Genomic DNA, 21,950 nt, shown 5'->3' with positions numbered 1-21,950 from the left:
TAATACCTCCAAAGCCCCTTTCCCTCCTCCTCCACCTGTCACCCAAGGTTACCTGCCTCCAGGGAATTTTTCCTCCCTATAAGGAGTTGTTAATGATTAATGTCCCCTGTTATCGCTCCCTTCCAACTTGTACCCCTGGATGGCTTTGGTCATGTCCTTGGATTATTTCACATTTTGGCCCACCTTTTGGTCAACAGTCACTAAACTTGGCCCTGATTCTCATCACCAATATCATTATGACCTGATAACTATTGTTTACTATATGCATGTTTCATTCTTTGCACATGTTTAACTTATATTTGAACAATTTATACCAAGGTATACCAATTCCTAATCTTCTAGTTGCTTATTTATATTGTATCCAAATGCTGAGGACAATGTTTCACACTTCTAGTAATAATGTTATAAATGTTTAAACTCCAGATTATCACTTTAATTTTTCTTATTTTCTATTACACTTGCTTTATCTACTTAATATAGACAATGGTTTATTTCCTAAGTCTCGTGCCCAAGACACTCCTCTAAACTCCCATCATAATATATAATAAGGTCGTCTGATTTCTAAAACCTGTGACGTCCTCTGCCTTGGTTTCAAATATTTGAATGGAACATATGTTTCAGTATTTTTCTTTGTCAGTGAAAAGGAGAATGAATTTGTTTAGCAAATGCGGAATCTGAAATTTTCTTTTCTTCCTTCCTTCCTTCCTTCCTTCCTTTCCTTAATTTTCTCTTTTGTTTTTCTCTCTCTTGTCCTCCCACCCCAGAGATCAAATATAGAGGCCTTCTACCACTGAACCACACCCAGAGCCCTTTTAATTTTATTTTGAGATAACAAATTGCTGAGGCTTACTTTCAACTTGCAATACTCCAGCCTCAACCTCCTGAGTAACTGGGATTACAGGCATGCACCACCACCAAGCTTGACTCTTATCTTTTCTCTAACCCAAAATATGGCAGTTGTTCTTAAGAACTCTGATGCCATTCTCATTCATAATGCTTTAAATATGACATGACTTATTTCTGAAAGTTGATGTGATTTTAACCATATTATTCCCAAATTCCAAGATCCTCTTTTCTGGAGTGGATGATTTGATTTTATTCACTCATCCAAACACTTGGAATAAATTTTCTACCTTGATGGTGTACATGCAAATATTTCCCTTTGGAGCTATGCATTTTCTGGATTCTTATATCTGATTGTTAAGTTTCAGGAGAGAGAAAAGAGCTAAGAGCATCTGATTTCAAGAAGTGGATTTCTATCTTATTTTCAACTCTGTGCTTTTACCTGTAATCTCTGGGTACTTCAACAGGAGCAGGATTCCATATTTCAGAGTGGAACTTACTGTCTCTGTCCCGGCTCCAAATAGATCATTCACAGTGGTTATCAAGGCTTCAGTGGTAAATTCAGTCTCTTGGTTGTACTTTTCCTAGAAATAATTCAATGCAATTATTTAACAATGAATTTGATATTTAATTATAACAAATACAAAGTAACTCAGATTCTTATAAAGTTAAGCCAACATAGAACATGGAGAATACAGTATTATAAAAAGTTACTGTGTATTGTGGTAAACTATAGAGGAGTTGATCAAATCTTCATTTCCTACTCTTTTACTCCTTGTTCCCTAAGGATTCTGTTTATAGCTAGGAAGGCTATGCAATATATTTCTTATGAATAAAATGTTTGTTGGCACCACTTCTCTTTCCTTATTTTTATTCAAAACATAAATGCAAGATATAGGTAAGACAATAATCATTTTGTGATAGCAAGACTTAAGCATGAAGGTAAAAGGTGGTATATTATGTTGACATTTTAGTTCATTTTCTGGTGCTATAAAAGACTACCAGAAAGTGGGTGAATTATAAAGAATAGAAGTTTATTTTGCCCCAGCCTCTCTTAGTTCTGTTACTTACAGAAAACTTTCAGTATTATTTTTGAATGCAAAAAAACCCCAAAAAACCCCACATCCAAATTATAGCATATGGTGAAGGAAAATGTAAGGCATCTGAGTCTCTAATGTTAATGGACTCCTGTACTAACTCTGTTATGGCCCATTATAAGACTGCATTTTATTTAAGAAGAATAAATTCACTATTTCTAAGATGCTAGTATTGTTTTTCTTATTTGTAGACAAAGATGATCATAATTGATAGAAATATGTAAATTGGGCCCATATCATAGAAGATATAATAATGTAAACCAAGAATATGCAGCTTTCTTCTACTGATATGAAATTTAGTTAGACCCAGCATTTCCACACACTCATTATAAACTTGAAAATGTGTAAAAGCTAATATATCAGAACATAATAAAATAAATTATAGAGAATCAATTGAAAAGACAAAATGGGCCTAACAATTGCTGTATTTTTATTGTGAGGTAAAATATAACTTGACTTATAAAAAATTATAACAATGAATTTACCATTAAATTAACAGTCTTCCCAATGTTCAGTTTGAAATGGCATTACAAACATGAGAACAGAGAGCTTATTATTAACTGTGTGCATAGGATTAAGAAAAGAGTAGGTAACATGCAGATTCTGAGAATAAGAGACCTATCAAATAGAGCTCTCATACATTGGACATTGTAAAAGGAAAGCACTTGATAAGAACAAATAGGGTTGGTTTAGGATGGGGGGATTATTTGGCACAAAAATGACATCAACAAGAGTTATTTAAATATTGACTAAAAGAGATTTTATAATATAAATATGAAATAACAATAATACATGGACTATATGTAAAATAATAAGTTTTATAACCAGATCATAGGAAAAAGTTTATTTAATGGGGCTTCCATTATCTCCAGGCAGACTATAAAGTGCCTAATAAGACACAACCAATATTTAGACAAGCATTTACTCAATAGGTTCATTTCTTAGAAAAAGTAGCATTTCAAAATACTAACTAAAACAGAAATTGGTACCAAGAGTGAGGTCGTTGCTGTGACTATTACGTTCAAAAGACTTTGGAATTTTTTGGAATTTGTTGGAGAAATTTTGAGATGTGTAGCAGTACAAGCTGGAAATGCTATAGATTGTTGTAAGCAGAGCTTAAGGGCCAACTGTGGTTTGATCCCAGAAGACCAGAATTCCAATAGGACTGTGGATACTGAAGACATTATTCAAAAAGTTTTAGAGGAAAAGGAGGACACTATTTGTATTGGACTAGAAGCCATTCGTGTTATGTTCTGGATGAGAAGTTGTCTGCATTTTGCCCTTGTCCCGAGACTTCCTGTAAAGCTAATTTTAAAAAGTGAAGGACTTCTTAATCTGGTTGAAGAAATTTCTAGGCAGCATAGCATTGGGACAGGGGCCTGGATATTGCTGGTGGCTTTTAGCCAAGTGTATTGTGTTAATCAGAGCAGAAAGCAGAGCAGAAAGACTTGAAAAACTTGGACTTGAAAGCCTAGATAAAACTGGGGCTAAGGAAGTTGCAGGTGTTAAAGACATTAGCACCACTAAATGCTAAGGACTTTGCTCAGAGACAATAAGAAAGATGGCTTTAGGGCATTTCAGGAATTGGTAAGATAATATCCATCTCAGACTCAAGGAAATAAAAGAAAAAAACTCTCTAGAGAAGACATAAGAGAGGCACAAGGGAGCCTAGAATGTTTTTCAACATGTTCAGTCACCTATGTACTCAAAGGCTGCTGCAGCCAGGGTCCCTGATGCTCAGCTACTGCTCAAGATGGTGGCAGACCTTGGCAGCAACCCTGTGATGCTGGTTCTGCAGGAATGCAGGATGCTAGAATTAGGGAGTCATGGAGACTTCCACCAAGATTTCAAAGGAAGGCCTGGGAGGCCAGGCAAAGTGAAGCAGGTTGTCCCTGTGGACAGCCCCTGAAAGGGCAATGAGTGGAGATTTGAGGAGAAAGCTAACTTCAGTGGAGACCTCTGAGATTAAGAAATGCCAGTAATGTGGGACATCATCCTTGGAAAAATGCAGAAATTGAGCAGAGACAAGACAACATAAAGGTCACTTGAGCTGCAACCAACAGGGCCACAGAGTGGATCTACACAAGCCTTTTGGAAAGAACATCATGATGCCATATGTCCCAGATTCCAGATGTGGAGCTACAGAACTTGCTTTCCTGGCTGTATTTAAAGTCTTGCTTTGGTCCTATCCTTTCTTTCTATGCCCCTAATTTTATGAATGGAAATGTTTATTGGGTACCTTTATATATTGGATACTTGTAATCACCTTTGATTTTTACAGGTGCTTACAACACTCAAAACTTGCCCTGAGTCTCAGAGGAGACTTTGAACTTGAACTTTTGAACAGTCTTGGAACTATTGAGACTATGGGGACTCTTGGAAAAGGACAAAATATATATTGTATTGTGAAACAATTGTGAGCTTTTGGGAACCAGGGGTAGAATGTTATGATTTAGATGCAAGGTGTCCCCCCATATCTCACTGTAAAACAATGCAAAAAGGTTTAGAAAAGAAATAATTGGGTTGTGAGAGTTTTAAATCAAGTAGTGGATTAATTCTCTGACATGGATTAACTGAGTAACTGAAGGAGGATATGGTGTGGTTGGAGGAGGTGAGCATTGGAGGTATGGCTTTGGGGTATATATTCTGAATCTGATGAGTGGAGTCTCTTTCTCTCCTTCTGAATCATGATTGTGTGGGCTGCTTCACTCCACTGATGTTGGCGGAAAAGTAAAGCAGGGTGGAAATGGAGCCCTGAGGAATGGAGCCTGCTGTCTATGGACTGAGACCTCTGAAACCATGAGCCCCTAAATAAATGTTTTCTCCTCTACAATTGTGCTGGTTGGGTCTTTTTATCACAGTGGCAAAAAAGCTGATTAAAACAACTTTATCTAGATTTCTAAGTAGGAACAGAATCCATGTCATGGATTAAAACACTTAACTATTATTAAGATGGTTGTACTGAAAATAAAGAACACAGAAGATCAGAAGCACATACCTTATCATTGCAATCCCCTGAACATGAATTAAAACATCAGTTCTACAGAGGCAAATTCAGGTGGGAAGAGACTTTAGGGAAATTCTAGAGAACTAGTAAAAAGGTCAAAACTAAAAACCATAGGTTCTATAGTAGAAAGAGAATTAATAAAAGCAGAAGTGTCCAAAAAGTGGTGTCTCAGTGGGGAAGAGGAAGTTCCCATTCAATGAGACAAAAGAATTTCTCACATCAAGTTTAAGGGAAGCAGTTGCCTTTGTCCAGCCCTATCACATTTTGAGCAGAAAATAATCTCAGATGATAAGATACTGTACTTAGAAGACATGTAGAGTTCCACCAGGAGACTTCTCAGCTGATTAACAAATTCAGAAAATGTAATGGGATGCAAGATCATCATACAAAAATCAATAATCTTTCTATACACCAATTATGAATCTTCTGAAAAAGAAATCAGGAAAACAATCCCACTAATAATTGCCTTATAAAACCCCAAATGCCTAGGAATAAATCTAATAGAGGAAGTGACAGATCTCTACACTGAAAATTATAAAACATTGAGCAAAGAAATTAAGGAAGACCTTAGAAGATGGAAAAAACCTCCCATATTTTTGGATAGGCCAAACTGATATGATCAAAATAATCATGTTACCAAAACTTATCTTCAGATCTAATCCAATCCCCTTTAAGATACAAATGACATTCATCAAAGAACAACAACAAAAAAATCCTAAAATTCATATGATGCACAAAAGACCCAGAATAGTCAAAGCAATCCTAAGCTATATAAGAGCATTCTGGAGGCATCACAATAACTGATCTAAAATTGTACAACAAATTAATGGTAATAAAACTATATGGTATCAGCATAAAAACAAACATGAAGACCAATGGAATAGAATAAAAGACATGGAAAAGTTCCACAGAAATGCAGTCATCTAATACTTGACAAACTTTATAAAAATATACTTTGGAGAAAAGATAACCTTTCAAAACAATGGTGCTGGAAAAACTTGATTTCCAAGTGTAAAAGAAAGAAACTAGATCCTTCTTCTCACTCTACATTAAAATGATTTCAAAATGGAAATAAGACCTAGGAATTGACTGGAAATTCTGCAACTGCTATAAGAAAACGTACGCTCAACAGTCTAACAACATGACACAGGAACTAACTTCCTTACTTAGAATCCTAAGCTCAACAAACAAAACCAAAAATGAGTAAGTGAAATGGCTTCTACATAGCAAAGAAGAACATGATGATAAAGACTACAGAATGCAGGGGGGGAACTTTTGCTAGCTACTCTTCTGATAGGATTAATATCAAGAATATATAAAGAACTCAACGGAAAAAAAACCCAAACAATCAAATAACTCAATTAATATATTGGCAAATCAATTAAACAGACATTTCTCAAAGAAGTTTTAAAAAAGAAGAAAATAAGCTCAGAAACATGAAGTTGAACTATTATGGGAGAAAACCCCCAGGAAACCTCAGATGAGAGAGTAAAAGCATTTAAAGAGGAGAAGCTGTAAAACTTTAAAAGACTCCTTGGTTTTCTTACCTGGCAAACTAAAAATCCCTGATGTTTCCTTTTATCTTTCATATTTTACTCCCCATCCCCTCCCACCTTTTCCCTTTCCCTTCTTTTACCTGTTTGACAGGTTTCTGGTACCTGTGCTTTTGGAATACCTAAGACCAGTTAGCCATTTAGTGCACATGCTGTGACTCAGTCTGAATATGGAGGAGAAAAAAGCATATTTGGGGAAAACTCAGGGCAGCCAAAGCACCAGCCAGATTTTTTATTTCAGCCTGCAAAGCAAAGAATAGTGAAGAACATTTGCATTTAATAGTAGTGATTTGAGCACTGGGACAAGGAGTATGGCTAATGTGTGAGTGGAGGAGTCTGGAGCTTGTCTGGATTAGAAAAAAAGCAGTGATTAATGCACCACTGTTATGGTTTAGATGTTACGTGTATCTCAAAAGCTTGAAATTAAAAACTACATTACCATTTAAATTCACATTCCCAACCTTGAAATATCTTGATGTAAGTATAATCAAATACATACAAGCAAGCACAGAAGACCACATATGTGAAATACCAAGAACAGGAAGATTTACAAAGACAAAATAGATGATTAGTGGCTGCCTAGGATTAAAATATTTGCAGAGAAATGGAGGATAACTAATAAAAAGTATGGAATTTTTCTTTAGGTTGGTTAAAAAACCTTTGAGATTATGACAATGGTTTCACAACTCTGAAAATACAAAAAAAAACAATCAAGTTCAGACCTCAAGTAGGTTAATAATATGACATATGTAGACTGTCTCAGTAAACTGTGAAAAAATATGCTAGTTTCTATATAAAATAAAGAGACCAAGAAAACAAAGTTGTTTTAAATATAGTACTGCAAAAAAATAGTTACTTGAAATGAAAAAAAAAATAAAGATCTTATTCACTTCTTTGACCTGAGATTAATGAGAGCCTTTATAAACTTTAAGGAACTTAATGAGAGCCTTTATAAACTTAAGGAAAATATGGAGAACTGATGTAGATTCATTCTTGTCAGAAAGTGTTAATCCAACTCTCAAATTAATAGGACTCCAAAAAGGAAAAGAATCATTGCTCTAGCGTTAAGAGAAGGATAAGATTATTAGTAATTTACTTTTTCCCTCTCATTTCTTCATATCATTTCATCTTCATCATGTATTCCATCTAGAACACATGATTTGAAGGTTCAGCTCAAATTGCATGGATCATCTTTAAGGGTCATTTTCTACACAACTCCTTGAGATGTTGGCCTTATGACTTATTTATCATGTTGTAATGGTTAATTTGAATTGTCAGCTTGATTGAATTAAGAAATGCTGAAGATAAGAAATCTCATGGCTGTGTCAGATGCTCATTAAGCTCAAAATTGAAGACATAAGAAATTTCCAACTGCTCCTTGCATGGATTATCATCACAGGGATGATTCTGTAGAATTTGAAGAATTTCTTCTAATAATTATCTGAATTCCATTTTTCCTGGCTCATATTTATTCCTGCTCAAATCAAAATGTTTCATGAGAACACCCATGCTTATAGCTTACTTGAAAATACATCTCCTTTTCTGTATAAATTAATTTTACTTATACACAACTAAGGCTTTCTTTTTTCCATACACCTAATCTCTTTGCCATTACACACTTCTGAACCTCTGCATAGACCATTTGACCCACCTGAAAGCCTTTACCCTATTCCTCATTGAATATATGTCAAGATCTATTCAAATCTTAGAACATGCAGGAAAGTCAATTAGGTGAAATATATATATATATATATAATATTATATATAATATATATATATATATAATATATATATATTATATATATAATTATATATATAATATTATATATATATATATATATAATCAGCTTTTGAAAGATTCATGTGTAAAGCCGTACACTGAGTACAAGTAAACTTTTCAGTCTGTATTTTATGGCTCCTACTTTGTTTTATAACTCTCTTACAATTGTTTCCTTTTCACCTTAAGTATGCATATGTATTTCCTGAGGTAGATTATCAATACCTACAGAAGAGAATCCATGTATTCTAGTTTTTTTTAATTTTTCTATGATAATTCATGCAGATCTATAAAGACAGGATGTGCTTAAAGTGCTTGTCAAGAATGTCTTGCCTGACCAATGAACTATCACTAGTAACAATAGAATTAAGCAAAGAAACATGAAATGTAGAAGCAATCAGAAAACTGAGCTGTTGTTCACATTCTACCTCTTCCATTTTAATCAGGAAGCAGTCGATGAAGTCCCGAGGATTATTAATATCCAGGGATTCTTGGTGTTCCTTTATTTTCTCAAAAAAATACTGTTTCATATCGGCAATATTCTTAAGAAATATTTTATGACTCCCTGGGAAATAATCAATGAGAGCAGGAAAATTATTGCAGACCTAAAAGATAAAATATTCATTAAATGAGAACATGTAATAAAGATATATAAATCTTATGCCTAGTCCATTTTAGAAACTGTAGCTTTAAAATTTTTAAATGGTGTTCACTTTGAGGGAAATATTTACTGTACATATATAATAATTTCCAAGCTTATAAGAATTGAGGGAAAGAACTTTTGACTAGATAATCACAAATAATAGTCATTTTCTATACTCATACATCATTTTTAGAGATAAAAATAAGTTTTTACAAATTATCTCCTTTTTCAAACAAAAATTTCCCTGCAATTTGGAAATGTAAATTGGCATGAATTACCAAAATTTATATTTTGTAGATGAGGACAGAACTTACAGCAGTATAAAGACATTTGGGTAACCTGACAAACAGCACAATGCTGTTCTCTGCTGTTGCTAGTATGAAGTAGCCTCAGAAATAGAATACTTTCTATAGAACAGGGAGGATTTTGAAAATACCATGAAATACAATTGTGTACAAAGGTCATTAGGGGATTTCTGAGCATCTCACAATAGCTATTTTGAAGATTGCAGAACATGTTCAGCATGGGGTAAAAGTATGTTTGTTCAGGGATTGTACAGAGTAAAAACCAATTATTATATTGACTCTATTACCTTGTCAGCTGGGATCCTAATGAAGCATCAAAGTTCTCTTCTTTATTTAGAGTTTCTGTAACATCTGTACAAGCCTCAATTCTCCCTCCTTAATATCCTAAACGAAGACATTTCTTCCAAGTAAAGTGATGAAATTTCTAAGTGGTGATTGAAGGGCAGCCCTATGAATGAGGAGTCCTTCACAGAAGCCTGGCTGTCTTTGCCATGGTCTGTCTTTGTTCATTCACCAAAGTACTTTATGAAGATTGGGCTTTGGGAGTTATTTGCCAGAGAGCCAATGCACTTTTATATCATCTCTATATGTGGGCATTCATATTCCTGTGCATAAAATAAAGGGCTTAAACATCTCTTCCTGATTCTCACTCCATAACATCAAGCTCTGGACTGGACATAGTTTATAGACTCATTTCATTGCTTGAACCATTAGCAGTTTTGATTTTCCTGAGGAAAGACCATAAGTGTTTTCTCAGGAAAAAGAAATTTTGGTCTAACCTGGATCCATGGTGAGCTCAGAATCTTGAGGTTTTCATCAAATTTTTCCAAAAAACTTAGCAAATGCTGATCTTTATAATCAAAACGATTATGGAAAACAATGGAGCAGATCACATTGCAGGGAGCACAGCCCAGGTAAAGGGTGGGATCACAGGGAGAGCCTAAAGAATTGGAAACATTAAAAAATTAACATTAAAATATATAAGTATATGTCTTCAAGGTAACATGAAAAGGTAATTTTAGAAACTTTCAGCAATATCTATCTACAATCTGTTTACTGGGAAAATATTCAGCATGCTAAGTCAGCATATTCCTTGAAACTTAAACTTAAGTTAATTATTCCTTCTAGCTAGTTCATAATGTTTTTTTGAATACTCCATCCAACTCACTGCCATTTTTAACACATTCTAATCCTAATTCACTTATTTTTTAAAATGCTTTAAAAGATCATTCTTTCAAAAACACCTGCTAATTCAAGTTTGGGAAGAATCGTATTTGTTATCAAACCCTGTAGGTAGTTAAGAATGATATAGATCGAAAAAGTAGTCAGGGACATCCATTTAAAAAAAAAAGAAATATGTATATATATAAAATCATCTTTTGAAAGATTCATGTGTAAAACCAGCAAAGGGAAAGACTAGCACAGCTATGGATGAATTTGTATATCTGTGGATCCAACAAATAAAAGTGGAAAGCATCCATGTTTTATGAGGAAAATAAAACCAAAAACATGCACAATGACATGTGTTTGTTAAAATAAATCTGAGAATTTTTTTAAAATTTTAAACTAAATCTGAAGTAACACAAACAAAAGGCTAAGTTGATAAATGAAATCTATTTTTTCATTTCATAGTGAGAAGGGGACATTAATTTTCCCACCTTGGGAAGTAATGTCCATCATATCCAATAGCCTTAAATTTAATTCATTTTGACAAATCTGCCCTCTTTTGAACTTCTGGGATATTTTTATGAAGCATATATTCATTAATAATTTTTATGAAGCATGTATTCATCAATAACTCATTAATAAATTCAAATGTTGACCATCATTATTGTCAATCCTGTCATTTTAAGTGTAAAGAAGTTAAAATAGGACTTTTTTTTTCCTTTTTTGTAGGTATTATGCTTAGACAGTCAATATTCCTCCAAAAGCTAGTTTGTGGGATAATTCAGGAATGTTGAGGGGTAAAATGGTTTCATTGTGAGAGTTGTAACAGAAACAGAGGATTAATTCATTGATATGAATCAGCTGGGTATTAACTGGGCAGGTAGACTATGAGTGGAGTACATGGGTCACTGGGGGTGAGCCTTGGGGGTATTTATATTTTGTTCATGGTGAATGGGGTTCTCTGTCTGCTTTCCTGTTGCCGTACCCTGAGGTGCCTTCCTCTATCACATCCTTCTGCCTCATCTTGAGTCCAGAGGTATGAAGTCAGCTGGCCATGGACTGAACCTCTGAAATTGTGAGTCAAAGTAAACTTTTCCTGCTCTAAATTGTTTTTGTCATTATTTTTCATCAATGTGATCAAAAAGCTGACTAAAATTGTGGCGATGTATACAAATGAAATTACAATGAGATGAACAATAAACTTCATCTAGTAAAATGCATCCAAATTCACCACTACAGATTTAATTGTGACTTGATAAAAAAAAAAAGGAAGTGAAATGAACTCTACAATGAAAATTACAAAGAAGGCAGCAGCCCGGGAACCCACTGAAGATGGGTGAAATTGAGTGCTGCGGAGTTCTGGCAGTGTAGAGACACAGAGTTTCAGGTCTTTTAGAGATAGAGCGCGCTAGAATGCGACTTGCATCACTGCAGGGCACCAGATGGAGGACAGAAGTCTGGACTTAGTGGAGAAACAGCCCAGTTCCCTCCTCCTCACCAGACACCCCAGCATGAAAATGGGCAGTCGCCATCTTGGAAAATCTACCTCATGAGCCTTGGGCAGTTGTAACAGGCAGTGAGATTGGCATAGGAACAGGTGTGTGAGTCCCAGCCCCTCCCCCCGAGCTGTACCAACCCCAAATCTTTCTCGCCAGCTCTGGGGGCATGGCTATCAGAGGGAATAAGATAGAACAGGTTGCTGGCCTCCAACTCCCCTTCTCCACAGCTGTAATGTCTTGGTGACTACCCAACACTTAGTTGATGAGAAGTGCTGGGTAGCCAGGGCACCGCACGCCCAGAGTGAATCCAGGGCTGCGAAGAATAGTCCCAGTAATTGGAACCTGGTGGGCAGGAGAAGTGAGGGGGATAAAGACTGGGAACAACCCAAAGAGAGCGGGATTGGAGAGCCACCTGGTGAGGGAGGGAAAGCCTCCCCACACATTTTGCTTCCTCACTCTGAGGGCAGAGACTCAACCTGGAATGCACAGCACCACCCACTGGAAGAGAAGAAAACGGAATTCTAAGAGTGCATTTTTTTCTTTCTTTTTCCCTCCTTCCTTTTTTCTTCTTATCTTTTTCTTCTCTCCTTTTCTCTCTCTCTTTTTTCATTCCCTTTTCTCAATCTCTTCCCCCCATTTTTTCTTGTTTTTCTTTCTTCTTCTTCTTTTCTTTTTACTTTTCTTCCTCCTTCTCTTCCTCTCCCAACCTCACAAGCGTTCCTATTTCTACTACATGTAATTTACTAAATGCAGATAGGTGAATGTTTCTATGCTTCTTATTGTCCTCCCAAGTACTTAGCTACCCCAAAATCTGCCACGCGACCAGCATGCTAGCTTCATACTAGAGGTTTCAAACATAGAAGTTAACTAGTGAGATCAAAATAAAGACACATAAAACTCAATTTACCTTTTACTGGCCCAGCTCAGAGACAGCTTCTCCCGGCTCCTGCCTCGAGCCATTTGGCAGTAGCGAGGTTTACACAAGAGACCAGCAGGAGAGAGGAAGAAGCACGCCAGAGAGTGGGCTTTTATTGGGGAACAAAAAATTCAGGGGAAAATTCCATCCAATGAAGGTTGAGGGGGACAGCATTCCAAGGTCAGGGTCAGTGATTGGTTTCCAGGTCAATGGTCAGTCACACCCCCACACCGACAAGCCCTTGCACCTGGAAAGGGTGGGCAAAAAACTCTGACACAGCCAGTCTGAGTGCCTCACACCCAGTCAGGGAGGTATCTCAGTCACGTACCATAACGGCTTCCCACACCAAAATACCTCCTGTCTATTCTCCTATTAATAACTCCCTTCATTTGAGCTCTCCTCCAAAGTAGCTAAGATATATTAACCCTCATATTCTCACATCTTTCCCCCTAAACATAAAGTCCTATGCCCAACCCTCAGTTCTCTATATGTCACCAGAATCTGTATGCGTTTTTTGAAGCTAATGAATTTATTTTAAATTACAATTGAATTCAACATTTCTAGACATTTTCTTCCATCACAAAGAAGAGATCTCGGAACTATACAAAATCAATACAAATCTATAGGAGAAAATAATAACACAGCAATCACAAAGAGCTGGAAAGAAACATGAGAAAGAAACACAAACAATGCAGGACAACTCAACAATAGAGGAGTTATTAGCTACAGCAGAAAGAATGTCAGATAAAGATTTCAGGATATACATGCTTAAGATGATCTGGAGTCTCAAGGAAGACCTTTGACAGCAAATGCAGACAATGAAAGATCACTTGGACAATGAACTACATAAACAAATCCAAGAAACAAAAGATCAATTCTACAAGGAGATAGAGGTTATAAAAAAAAAAAACCACAAAAAAACAAAAACAAACAGAAATCCCGGAATTGAAGGAAATTATAAACCAAATTAAAAACTCAAATTAGAGTATCACCAGCAGAGTAGAACAATTAGAAGTCAGAATATTAGACAATGAAGACAAAGTATAGCATCTCGAAAAGAGTCTAGACAGCTCAGAAAGGCTGATAAGAAACCATGAACAGAACATCCAAGAAATCTGGGATAACATAAAGAGACCAAATTTAAGAATTATTTGGATACAGGAAGGTATAGATGTCCAAATCAAAGGAATGAGCATTCTGTTCAATGAAATAATCTTAGAAAACTTTCCAGACATGAAGAATAAAATGGAAATCCAAATCCTAGAAGCCTAAAAGACGCTGAATGTACAAAACCACAAGAGATCCACACCAAGACACATTATAATGAAAATTCCTAACATACAGAACCAGGAGAGAAATTTAAAAGCTACAAGAGAAAAGAAGCAGATTACATTCAGGAGTAAACCAATTAGGTTAATGGCTGATTTTTCAACACAGACTCTGAAAGCTAAAAGATCCTGGAACAACGTATTTCAAACGCTGAAAGATAATGGGTTCCAACCAAGAATCTTGTATCCAGCAAAATTAAGCTTCAGATTTGATGATGAAATAAAAAACCTTCCACGATAAACAAAAGTTAAAATAATTGGCAGGTAGAAAACCAGCACTTCAAATCATCCTGGGCAAAACATTACACGAAGAGAAAATGAAAATCAACAATGAGAGGTAGTACAGTAAAGGGAAAAACTAATCAAAAAGGAAAAACAAATAAAGTTAAATAACAAAAATAAACAAACATGGCTGGAAGTACAAACTATATCTCAATAGTAACCCTAAATGTTAATGGCTTAAACTCACCAATCAAAAGACATAGGCGAGTAAACTGGATTAAAAAAATATCCAACAATATGCTGCCTACAGGAGACTCATCTGTTAGGAAAAGACATACATAGATTGAAGGTGAAAGGTTGGGAAAAATCATACCACTCACATGGACCTCAGAAGCAAGCAGGGGTGTCCATACTCATATCAAATAAAATAGACTTCAAGCCAAAGTTAATCAAAAGGGATAAAGAATGACGCTACATACTGCTAAAGGGAACCAATCAACAACAAGACATAACAATCATTAATATATATGCCCCAAACAATGGTACAGCTATGTTCATCAAACAAACTCTTCACAAGTTCAAGAGACAAATAGACCACAATACAATATCATGGATGACTTTAACACACCTCTCTCAACACTGGACAGATCTTCCAAACAAAAGTTGAAGAAAGAAACTATAGAACTGAATAACACAATAACTTAGACTGAATTGACATAAATAGATTATATCAACCAACATCAAGCAGATACACTTTTTTCTCAGCAGCACATGGATCCTTCTCAAAAATAGACCATATATTATGCCATAGGGCAACTCCTACCAAATATAAAGGAGTAGAGATATTACCATGCATTTTATAGGATCATAATAGAATGAAATTGGAAATCAATGATAAAATAAGGAAGAAAAATTCCTACATAACATGGAGAATGAACAATATGCTATTGAATGAACAATGGGTAACAGAAGACATTAAGGAAGAAATTAAAAAATTCTTAGAGATAAATGAATACACAGACACAACATTGAAATCTCTGGGTCACTATGAAAGCAGTACTAAGAGGACAATTCATTGCATGAAGTTCATTACTTAAAAGAAGAAAAAGCCAACAAATAAATGATCTCACACTACATCTCAAAGCCCTAGAATAAAAAGAGCAAATGAGCAGCAAATGCAGCAGAAGCCAAGAAATAATTAAAGTCAGAGCTGAAATCAATGAAATTGAAATAAAAGAATTTTAAAAATTGACAAAACTAAAAGTTGGTTCTTTGAAAAAATAAATAAGATTGACAGAACCTTAGCCATGCTAATGAAGAGAAGAAGAGAGAGAACCCAAATTACTATCATGCAGGATGAAAAAGGCAATATCACAATGGACACTACAGAAATACAGAAGATAATTAGAAATCATTTTGAAACCTTATACTCCAATAAAATAGAAGACACTGCAGGCATCGATAAATTCCTTAAATCATATGATCTGCCCAGATTGAGTCAGGAAGATATACACAACTTAAACAGACCAATTTCAAGTGAGGAAATAAAAGAAGCCATCAAAAGATTACCAACCACAAAAATCCCAGGACCAGATGGATATACAGCAGAGTTTTACAAGACCTTTAAAGAACTAATACCAATACTCTTCAATCTATGTCAGGAAATAGAAAAAGAGGGAATACTTCCAAATTCATTCTATGAGGCCAATATCACCCTGATTACAAAACCAGACAAAGACATTTCAAAGAAAGAAAACTTCAGACCAATATCTCTAATGAATATAGATGCAAAAATCCTCAAATTCTGGCAAAATATATCAAAAATTAAAATAAATTAAAATAAAATTCTGGCAAAATATATCAAAAAGATCGTGCACCATGATCAAGTGGGATTCATCCCTGTGATGCAAGGTTGGTTCATATGGAATCAATAAATGTAATTCACCACATCAATAGACTTAAAGATAAGAACCATATGATCATCTCCACAGATGCAGAAAAAGCATTCGACAAAATATAGCACTTCTTTATGTTCAAAACACTAGAAAAACTAGGGATAACAGGAACTTCCCTCAACATTGTAAAAGCTATCTACGCTAAGCTTCAGGCCAGCATCATTCTAAATGGAGAAAAATTGAAGGCATTCCCTCTAAAATCTGGATCAAAGCAGGGAAGCCCTCTCTCAACACTTCTATTCAACATAGTTCTTGAAACACTGGCCAGAGCAATTAGACAGATGAAAGAAATTAAAGGTATAACTATATGAAAAGAAGAACTTAAACTAGCACTATTTGCTAATAATATGATTCTATACCTAGAAGACCCAAAAGGCTCTATCAAGAAACTTCTAGAACTCGTAAATCAATTCAGCAAAGTGGCAGGATATAAAATCAACACCTATAAATCAAAAGCATTCCTGTATAACAGTGACAAATCCTCTGAAATGGAAATGAGGAAAACTACCCAATTCACAATATCCTCAAAAAAAAAAATATTTGGGAATCAACTTAACAAAAGAGATGAAAAATATATACAATGAAAACTATAGAACCCTAAAGAGAGAAATAGAAGAAGACCTTAGAAGATGGAAAGGTATACCTTGCTCATGGATAGGCAAACTTAATATTATTAAAATGGCCATATTATCAAAAGCACTATACAGGTTCAATGCAATTCCGATCAAAATCCCAATGACATTCCTCACAGAAATAGAAAAAGCAATTATGAAATTCATCTGGAAAAATAAGAGACCCAGAATAGCTAAAGCAATTCTAAGCACGAAAAGTGAAACAGGTGGTATCGCTATACCAGATCTTAAACTATACTACGAGCAATAGTAACAAAAACAGCATGGTACTAGCCACAAAAACAGGCTGGTAGACCAATGGTACAGAATAGAGGACACAGAGACCAACCCACAAAATTACAACTACCTTATATTAGACAAAGGTGCTAAAAGCATGCAATGGAGAAAGGATAACATCTTCAACAAATGGTGCTGGGAAAACTGGAAATCCATATGCAACAAAATGAAATTGAATCCCTATCTCTCCCCATGCACAAAAGTTAACTCAAAATGGATCAAGAATCTAGGAATCAAACCTGTGTCTAATAGAAGTAAAAGTTGGCCCTAATTTCCATCACATGGGGTTAGGCCCCAAGTTCCTTAATAAGACACCTATAGCACAAGAATTAAAACCAAGAATCAACAAATGGGATTAATTCAAACTAAAAAGTTTTTTCTTAGCAAGAGATATAATATGTGAGGTGAATAGAGAATAAATTTTTACCTCTCCCACATCAGATAGAGCTCTAATCTCTAGGGTATACAAAGAACTCAAAAAATTAAACACCAAAAAACCAAATAACCCAATCAACAAATGGGCCAAGGACCTGAACAGACACTTCTCAGAAGAGGATATACAATCAATCAACAAATACATTAAAAAATGCTCACCATTTCTAGTAATAAGAGAAATGCAAATTAAAACTATTCTAAGATACCATCTCACTCCAGTAAGAATGGCAGCCATTATGAAGTCAAACAACAACAAGTGCTGGTGAGGATGTGGGGAAAAAGGTACACTTGTACATTGCTGGTGGGACTGCAAATTGTTGCAGCCAATTTGGAGGGCAGTATGGAGATTCCTGGGAAAGCTGGGAATGGAACCACCATCTGACCCAGCTTTCCTCTTCTCGGTCTATACCCAAAGGACTTAAAAACAGCATACTACAGGGACACAGCCACATCAATGTTTGTAGTAGCACAATTCACAATAGCTAGAATGTGGAGCCAACCTAGATGCCCTTCAATGGATGAATGGATTAAAAAATATGGCATTTATACACAATGGAATATTACTCATCACTAAAAAAACAAGATCATGGCATTTGCAGGGAAATGGGTGGCATTAGAGTAGATTATGCTAAGTGAAATTAGCCAATCCCAAAAAACCAAATGCTGAGTGTCATCTCTGATATAAGGGGGTGACTCAAAATGGGGTAGGGAGGAAGAGCATAAGAAGAAGATTACCTCTATACAGGGAAGAGAGGTTGGAGGGAAAAGGAGGGAGAAAGGGAATTGCATGGAAGATAGAAGGAGACCCCCATTGTTATACAAATACATGTATGAAGATATGAGAAAAAAAATTAAAAAAAAGAATTTCATCACCTTAGATTGGGTACAGATAACTGATGGGAGGGGAGGGGAGGGGAAGGGAGGAAAGGAAGGACAGTAGAATGAAATAGACATTATTATTGCTGTGTGTATATATGTGACTGCATGACCAATGTGATTCTGCAACCTGTACCCTCAGAATAATGAGAAATTATATCCCATCTGATTCAACTGTATGATATGTCAAGGTCATTATGCTGTCATGTGTAACTAATTAAAACAAATTTAAAAAGAATGACAAATTAATCTCCTTAGTCAAAAGACAGCAAGATATGAAAAATAGTCTTAACTGAAGATAAGGATTTCAAAATAAACCATAGTTTCAAATTTAAAAAAAAAGAAAATTACAAACAACTGTTGAAAACAATTAAAGAAGACATAAAAAGATAGAAAAATCTCCCATGTTTATGGATTGGAAAAAATAATATTTTTAAAAGTTTTTACCACCCAAAGTATTTTGTAGATTTGACTTAGTCCCCATGAAATATCAATGACATTCTTCACAGAAGTAGAAAAAAAAACAATTCTAAGGTTAATGTGGAGGCACAAAAGATCATGAATAGTCAAGAAAATCTTGAACAAAATGAAATGTTTTAGTCAGAATTTTTGGCACTGTGACCAAAATATTTGACAAAAACAATATATATAACCCCTATATTTTTACCTCTATTTATTTTCATTGTCCATTCATGAGTTTTTGATACCTAAACCATAGTAGGAATAAAGCTGGAGGTGGGACAATTCCTGCCACGGTGAGCAGAACAACATGACACTGGCACAAAAACAGGCACCTAGAACAGTATTAGAGAATAGAGATTACACAAAAAATATTCATCTATAGCCAATCGATACCCAACAAATTTACCAAAACATCTGGTGGAGAAAGGAGAGCTTCTTCAATAAGTGGTGCATGCAAAAGATTGAAACTTGACCCTTATCTCTCACCTACACAACATACAACTAATGCCCTAATGCACTAATGCCCTGAGAGCAATTAACTTGGTGGTAATGATGGAGATACAGAAGGGCTTAGGCAGCCAGGGAAAGATGGCAAGTGAGGAGCTTGGGGGTAGGGCCAGAACAAAGGAGCAAGGAGGGGTCTTCTGATAAAGTCAACTTTTTGGTTGACAAAAGGGCTCATGGACACAAGTGGGGAACTCAATCAGACAGACACTTCCATACTCATGATCCTAAGGTAGGGATCCGATAGAAAAACTAAAACAGATGCATGAACAGAGAGGGTACTGATCAATAATAGGGAGGAGCATGTGGACAGGGGAGGAGATAAGGAAAGAAGAAAATTCCAGAGATGATAAAAAGAACAGGCCAGAACTCACCAGTTTGAACAGGCCAAAATTCCCAGTTCTGGGTCCCTTCTCCTCAGAGAAGTCTATCTTTGCATCTCTGTCTCTTTGCAATAAACACACTTTTATTTTTTCAATAAATCTACTTCTTGCTTGCTGTTCCTGTGTCCTGTTCTTCAATTCTTTGCTGAACGGACACAACAAAACCAACACCCCAAGACTATAACTATAACTCTAGGCAGGCTGGAGGAGGTGAGTCTCTGGGAGTATGGATTTGGGTTTTATATTTTGTCCTTATTGATTGAGGCTCTCCTCCACTCCTCTTCCCTTCCTGGTGTCATAACCCCAGATGCTTTCTTCTGCCACACACTTCCACTATGATGTTCTCCCTCATCTCAGGCCCTAAGGAATAGAGTTGGCCATCTATGCACTGAGACCTCTGAAACCATGAGCCCTGAAATAAACTTTTCCTCCTTAAAGTTGTTTTTATCAAGTCTTTTGGTCACAGTGGTGAAAATACTGACTAAATATACAAGGAAATCATATTTTGCCATAAAGAAGAACTAAATCATTTGCAGCCTGGACAGAACTAGAGGGCAATATGGTAAGCGAAAGAAGACCGACACAGAAAGGTAAGTATTCACTGTCTCTCATTTGTGGACATTAAAAAAAATTAATCTGAAGTTAAAATAGTGATTACTAGAGACGGAGAAGAGTATGTGGTGGTGGTATGGAGACTAGATGAAGAAAGGATGGATTTGATTAGTTTATGCTGTATGCATGCGTGGGAGTATCATTCTGACCACCATTAACATGTAAAAACTACATGTTCATAATAAAAAAATATTTAAAAGTTAATAAACTTTAAAAAATGATGTAAACAAAGAATACAGCATTGGAAAATAGCAAACCTGTAGAGTTACCTACACCTTTACCAGACTCCTTTAATTATTACAGAGTTCCAAGCTTTCAGAAAAAGCTTTATTTTAGCTAAGGAATTGGAAGACAATTTGGGAAGTCTGGAATTTCTTTGTGTCTGTCATTCACTAGCAAAGTCTAATTTTCATCTTTCCTTTTGTTATGTTTGGAAGAGAAATTTATAAACAGAGTCATCTGGATCCAATCTAAAAATCAGAGACAATATTAAAAAACACTTCACAGATCAGTAGAGGACAGGGAGAGGTAAATAATTGCCATAATGAAGATTAATGAGACTTTCCAGGAGATGTGCAAGTCAATATGAAACCCTATATTAGTGTAATTACTGGTGGAAATTGCAGACACCAGCCTTGGAAGAAACCCTGAGAGATGTCAGTCAGTAAGGTTGTCTGCATAAACACAGTCCCATTAATCACACACAACACTTGCTTCATCTCCATAGGATCTAAGGTGGGTGTTTCCACTGTGTCCAATGGACAATAGTGAAAGCTGTGGAATGGGAAGCTCACAAATGTGTCATGGATAAAACCTCCTCTTTAACTCTTTAAGAAAATGACACCTTGTATCTTCATGATGCAGTAATTTGAAAACAGAAAAAAAAAGAGTAAGATGCTGTGACCTTTTACACCCACCATGCATGCCCAGTCCACGCTCAGGCAGCACAGATACACAAACTCTGGATCTCTGCTTTAAATCATCCCTCCTCCACATGAGGGCTGACAGACAGGACCCAGAACAAATGACTCTGTGTGGAATGGATCCACGGGCCTTACTAGGGAGGAGCTAGTCTGGTAAAGGCAGTGATAATCAATCACCCACACTTGGTTTTCCTCAACTCCTCCACAAGGCAGCGAGCTTCCTCTCGAACACATTCCTCAATGCTCCTCTTCCCCATCCCAAAACTCCGCAGGGTCGCGACTGAGAAGCGTCTCATTTCTTTCCATCTGTTTCCATTACTTAAAATGATTCCTAAAAGAGAGGGAGCAGAAAACAAAGAGTGAGATCCCAGGTGAGGGAGAGGAAGCTAAAAGTGTCAGCCACAAAGATGGCCAAACTTAGCCTTAGCCTTAGGAGATCATCAAGTCTCTCTCTCTCTCTCTCTCTCTCTCTCTCTCTCTCTCTCTCTCTCTCTCTCTCTCTCTCTTTTTTCTTTTTCCTGTGTTCCACATGCCC

At 36.0% G+C, this 21,950-nt stretch overlaps 1 protein-coding gene and 1 long non-coding RNA gene across 3 annotated transcripts in view; both read right to left on the bottom strand.

Annotated features, from left to right (window-relative positions):
• The window catches only part of LOC124096541 (cytochrome P450 2C18), a 34,859-nt gene that overhangs the window by 9,974 nt on the left and 2,935 nt on the right, over positions 1–21,950 (bottom strand). Inside the window, exons 3-6 of one of the 2 annotated variants that reach the window (XM_046450488.2) lie at positions 21,597–21,746; positions 10,005–10,165; positions 8,706–8,882; positions 1,286–1,427 (exon numbers count right to left, since the gene is read on the bottom strand). In XM_046450488.2, coding sequence (XP_046306444.1) covers positions 1,286–1,427; positions 8,706–8,882; positions 10,005–10,165; positions 21,597–21,746 — 630 coding nt within the window. The remainder of the gene's footprint in view (positions 1–1,285; positions 1,428–8,705; positions 8,883–10,004; positions 10,166–21,596; positions 21,747–21,950) is intronic. The other variant, XM_046450489.2, reaches the window with a different exon arrangement.
• LOC124096543 (uncharacterized) lies at positions 12,794–21,590 on the bottom strand. Its single transcript, XR_006852887.2, has 2 exons — positions 19,199–21,590; positions 12,794–13,054 (listed from the first exon to the last, which is right to left on the bottom strand). It is a non-coding gene; the product is annotated as an uncharacterized LOC124096543 (long non-coding RNA).

This window comes from Marmota monax, unplaced genomic scaffold (assembly GCF_021218885.2).
Source record: "Marmota monax isolate L192 unplaced genomic scaffold, Marmota_monax_Labrador192_F-V1.1 WCK01_AAM20220418_F8-fsc00004, whole genome shotgun sequence".
NCBI lineage: Eukaryota > Metazoa > Chordata > Mammalia > Rodentia > Sciuridae > Marmota > Marmota monax.
This window is presented reverse-complemented; position numbering and strand designations above follow the sequence as displayed.